This window comes from Galeopterus variegatus, unplaced genomic scaffold, assembly GCF_000696425.1.
Source record: "Galeopterus variegatus unplaced genomic scaffold, G_variegatus-3.0.2 Scaffold5301, whole genome shotgun sequence".
NCBI classification, from domain to species: domain Eukaryota; kingdom Metazoa; phylum Chordata; class Mammalia; order Dermoptera; family Cynocephalidae; genus Galeopterus; species Galeopterus variegatus.
In genome coordinates this window covers 65,178-69,524 of record NW_007731412.1, presented here as the reverse complement: position 1 = coordinate 69,524, position 4,347 = coordinate 65,178, and the positions used below count along the sequence as shown (strand labels likewise).

Sequence of the window (4,347 nt, the reverse complement as noted above, 5' to 3'; positions counted from 1 at the left end):
GGGGTTGGCCCGGGGTGGGGGGGGGGGCACCGGTGGGGGTGGGGCCCCGGTGCCAGGAAAAAAAAAAAAAAAAGGGGGGGGGCCGGGGGGGGGGGAACCTCACGATGATTTGCCAGTATCAAATAATTCCAAGTCCCTCTATCAACTTCCTTAACTGTCACCAGAATATTTTTCACAGCTCATTTGCTCAAACCAGGATCCAATGAAAGGACTTCTCATAACATTCAATTGCTAGGTTTTTCACTTCTATTTTAATCTAGAAAAGTTTCTCTTATCAGTTTTTTTTTCCTTCATGACATTGGCGAGTTGAAAGAAGGTGTGTGTCCTGTAGAGTGTCCCACTTCTGGATTTGTCTGTCTGCTTCTTTTGGATTGTGTTAAAGACAACAAATATTTTGAGCACCTTGTAATGCCCCAAATTGGGGATCAGTGGAATGGGAGACAGATGCAGATGTAGTTCCTGCCCTCATGGCACCCCCATTTTAAAGGATTAGACTAGGGATTCTCAGCCTCAGCACTACTGATATTTGGAGCTGGATAATTTTTTGTTATGAGGATTGTCCTGTGTGTGTATTGTAGGACGTTTAGCAGCATCTCTAGCCTCAATCCACCAGATGCCAGTAGCATCCTCCCCACCCCAGTTGTGACAACCAAAAATGTCTCCAGACATTTTCAAATGTCCCGAGGAGAAAAATTGCCCCTGGTTGAGAACCACTGGATCAGGTGATAATTACATGAACAAATAGACTAATTCCAGATAGCAGTAAGTGCTCTGATGAAAACAGAGCAATTTGATAGAAAGTGCCTGTGGGGAGGGGTGGTGCTACTTTAGAGAGAACAAGTGCGGGGACATCTCTGAAGATATCTGAAGGAAGTGGGAGAGTGACAGGAACAGTGTCAATGACAGAGGGAATAGCACCTGCAAAGACCCAACATGATTAAGCAACAAGGAGGAGGAGCTAGCGTCGCCAGAGTTGAGTGAATGAAAGAGAACAGCAGGGCAGCTAGAATGGCGGCCAGGTCACATGAGGACCAGATCGTGCAGGGCCTGGTGAACCGTGGTGTGTTAGTCCATTTTGTGTTGCTATAACAGAATTAACTGAGACTGGATAATTTATAAGGAAAAGAGGTTTATTCGCTTGCGATTCTGGGACAGCTGCGTCTGGTGCGGGCCTCAGGCTGCTTCTACTCATGGAGGAAAGTAACAGGCAGCTGGTGGGTACAAGCAGATCACATGGCGATAGGAAGCAAGAGAAAGAGAGAGAGGAGGTGCCAGGGTCCTTTTAAGCAACGAGCTCTCGCGGGAACTAATAGAGCGAGAACTCACTCATTAATCCCCCCTCCCCCAGGGAGGGCATTAATCCATTCATGAGGGATCCGCGCCCATGCCTCAATCAGCTTCCCACACCGCCACATTGGGGATCACATTTCCGCATGAGTTTTAGGGGACAACACATCCAATCCGTATCAGGGTGAGGAACTACGCTTTTAATGAGAGCGAGACTGGCACCGTGGAGCAGCGGGGGGACTCTGAGCGGGACTGAAGCTGATTTAGGGGTTAGGGGCGCCCTCTGACGGCCGCGCGAGGAACTGCTGGGGGAGGAGACGGAGCCCGCTGAGGGCCGCGGTAGTCGGGGTCTGCACCGGTTTGGTAGAGGTGGCGGTGGATCGGATTCTGGACAAAGATTGACGGTCAAGCCAAAAGGCTCTGCTGACAGAAGGAAAGAGCTGGGAGTGGGAGGCGGGTGGAAGATGCAGAATTGGACTCCCAAGGCCACCGTCGGGGTCGCCAGCTAAGATGCAGGCGGACTTTCATCTTGTGAGATTATCAGCATTTTGCACACACACGCACACGCCCCACCGCCTGCATGGTTTCGTCTCTTTTCTCGGTTTTGAGTTGATTTCTTAAACCGTCCTTGCCCCTCCTCCCACCCCACCACACCAAGTGAGGTGCACTTAGCACTGGCTCTTCGCTGTAACTGTAACCTGCCCAGGAGACTGTCAGTTCCTCGAGGGCAGGGATGGTTGCCAGGTTGGTTCAAGGCTGTATTCCAGCACCTAGACTGGTGCCTGAGACACAGCATCTGAGGAATGGATAAATGGAAGGTCAGACCCCAGGAGAGGGCAGGGACCAGGTAGGGAGAAGAAAAAGAGAAGCGCCCCCCACCCCGCCCTTGTTGCTGAGTGAACAGGTTGCAGGTGGGTACAAAGCTAAAGACGGGTGGTGACTTGGAGGCCTGGGCTGTGTCCCCCACACAGTCGACAGGCAGCCCCGCGTGGCGCTGCAGTACCAGAAAGACAGTGAATCCTCGAGGAGCCAGGCTCTGTTGGGCACCAGCATTTCCGTGCTTCTGGCTGTCATTGTCTTCGTGGTGATCATGGTCTCGTGAGTCATCCTTGCCCTCCTAAGTCCCCCAAGTGCCCCACTGGGCCCCTCAAAAATGGTACCTCCCTGGATGGGTTACTGTGCACTTTGGGAGTTTCCTCCCCAGTCACTTAATCTCTGTCTCTCTCTCTCTCATTTTCATCTCTGAGTCTCATCTCCTTTCCCCAGACCTGGGCCACATTATGTCTTACCTGGATCCTCATCACTTTTGCCTCTCCCTCCATGAAAAAGTACTAAAAATCATATTGTGTAAATATGTCGGTATAAAGACAAATATCATTCAAGTTGGTTTCATTAGTATATATTCATCACCATCATTAATATTATTGTTATATTCATTTATTTTCCTCTGACTTTCAAAGAAGTTAAAACAAAAACATTCCCATAGGCCCCAGGTGTTGTGCCTGAGAGGCATGTGGCCCTCACCCACCTCTCTGCACCTCTGAGGGTTTATCCCTGCCCCGTCCCCCCTTGGGCCCTCTCTAACCTTCTCCAGCTCCTCTCCTGTTGTGGGGCGAACGCACAGAGCAATTCAAGACCGGCGTCAGCGATGTAGCTTTATAGCTCTTTATTTTAGTGTTGCAGCTCGTTGTTCAGTGTTACAGCGCTTTGTTGCTTGCAAGCAAGGAGGGCACTGGAGGGCAGAAAACTCCCAAGCCAGTGCCTCCCAGAACAAAAGAAACGACCCCTTATAAAGCCTAAATTCCCCCCCTTCTTTCTCCTATGTTCTCATTCAGGTCCTCTTACGTAGTCAAAACAAAAAACTTAATTTTAGAATTTTGTTTTGGGAAGCTTGTCAACCAAAGGTTTGAAATATTCAATTAGATAGGATCACAAATTATTATTATAAAAATAAAACCAAAGTGACAAAGGATTACAAAGGCAGAGAGCACAAGAAATTATCATGATAAAACATGAAATAAGTTTCCCAGGCCAGTTACCTAAAAGATAAAGAAACATTTTACAATTTTCTATTAGGAGCAGTTAAGTGCTTTAAGGAAATTTGGTTGTTCCAATGCAGGAGAGCAAACTTTAACCCTGCATTACAATACTTTTGACATTAATGTTTAATTTTTGGAAAAACTTACACATAATTTGCTTTTAATTTTATCCAATTTTAAAAGTTTCTTCTATAAATTTAACCCGTACAAACCATTATTATGACTTACTCGGACTTTCTGTTTTTGTCCTATATTTTTACCTTTTTAAACAGCCAGCCATTTTACTCTAGAACAAAAATACACTGTACAAGATGCTTTCTTACATATTTTTTCCTTATTAGCCTTCTTAACCATAACTACATGTTTATGTTTATAGCTTTTTTATAGCACCTTCGTTTTTACATACTTGTTATTATTTTTTTATCAACATTAAATTGGCCTCATTTGCCTAAAAATTATACATAGAGAAAGGTTTTTCTGGTTTTCACTGGGTTTTTAATTAAAAGCCTCTAGCAAAAACAAATATAATCTTGTTTGATCAGTAAACCCAGGCAAAGATGTACACTGATAAAAACATTTTTATATATTCAGGCTAGTAAATGCGGGTCCATTTGTTAGAGCAGATTATACAAAGCCCAGTTTGAGTCTCAGCTATTTCTACCAAATAAGTATTTATGGTTTTTCCAGCCAAAAACTTGGTTTATTAAGTAGTTCCAAAGGGCTCTCACAAAGGTTAAAGTTATGAGGCAGCAATCTTGAGTTTCCATGAATTATAGAAAATACCTTCTATTATCTGTTATTAATATTACAGGAAAATTTTAAGAAAGAAGCCAAATTTTACTTTTTGTACCAGTGCACTGTTAATATTACAGCTAATTTTAATAAAAACTTATAAACAAATCTAATCTCAGTGAATTTTGATCAAACAAGATTTTTTTTTTTTTCCTTTTTGTCTTTTTTTCGTGACCGGCAACGAATCGCAACCCTCCGTGTCGCGCCCGTACCGGACCAGGACCGGCAA

General features: G+C 44.9%; 1 protein-coding gene across 1 annotated transcript in view; it reads left to right on the top strand.

The window, feature by feature from the left end:
- IZUMO2 (IZUMO family member 2) overlaps window positions 1–4,347 on the top strand; it is a 20,976-nt gene that overhangs the window by 9,817 nt on the left and 6,812 nt on the right. Inside the window, exon 6 of the mRNA XM_008589217.1 lies at window positions 2,259–2,385. Within this exon, the coding sequence (XP_008587439.1) occupies window positions 2,259–2,385 (127 nt within the window). The remainder of the gene's footprint in view (window positions 1–2,258; window positions 2,386–4,347) is intronic.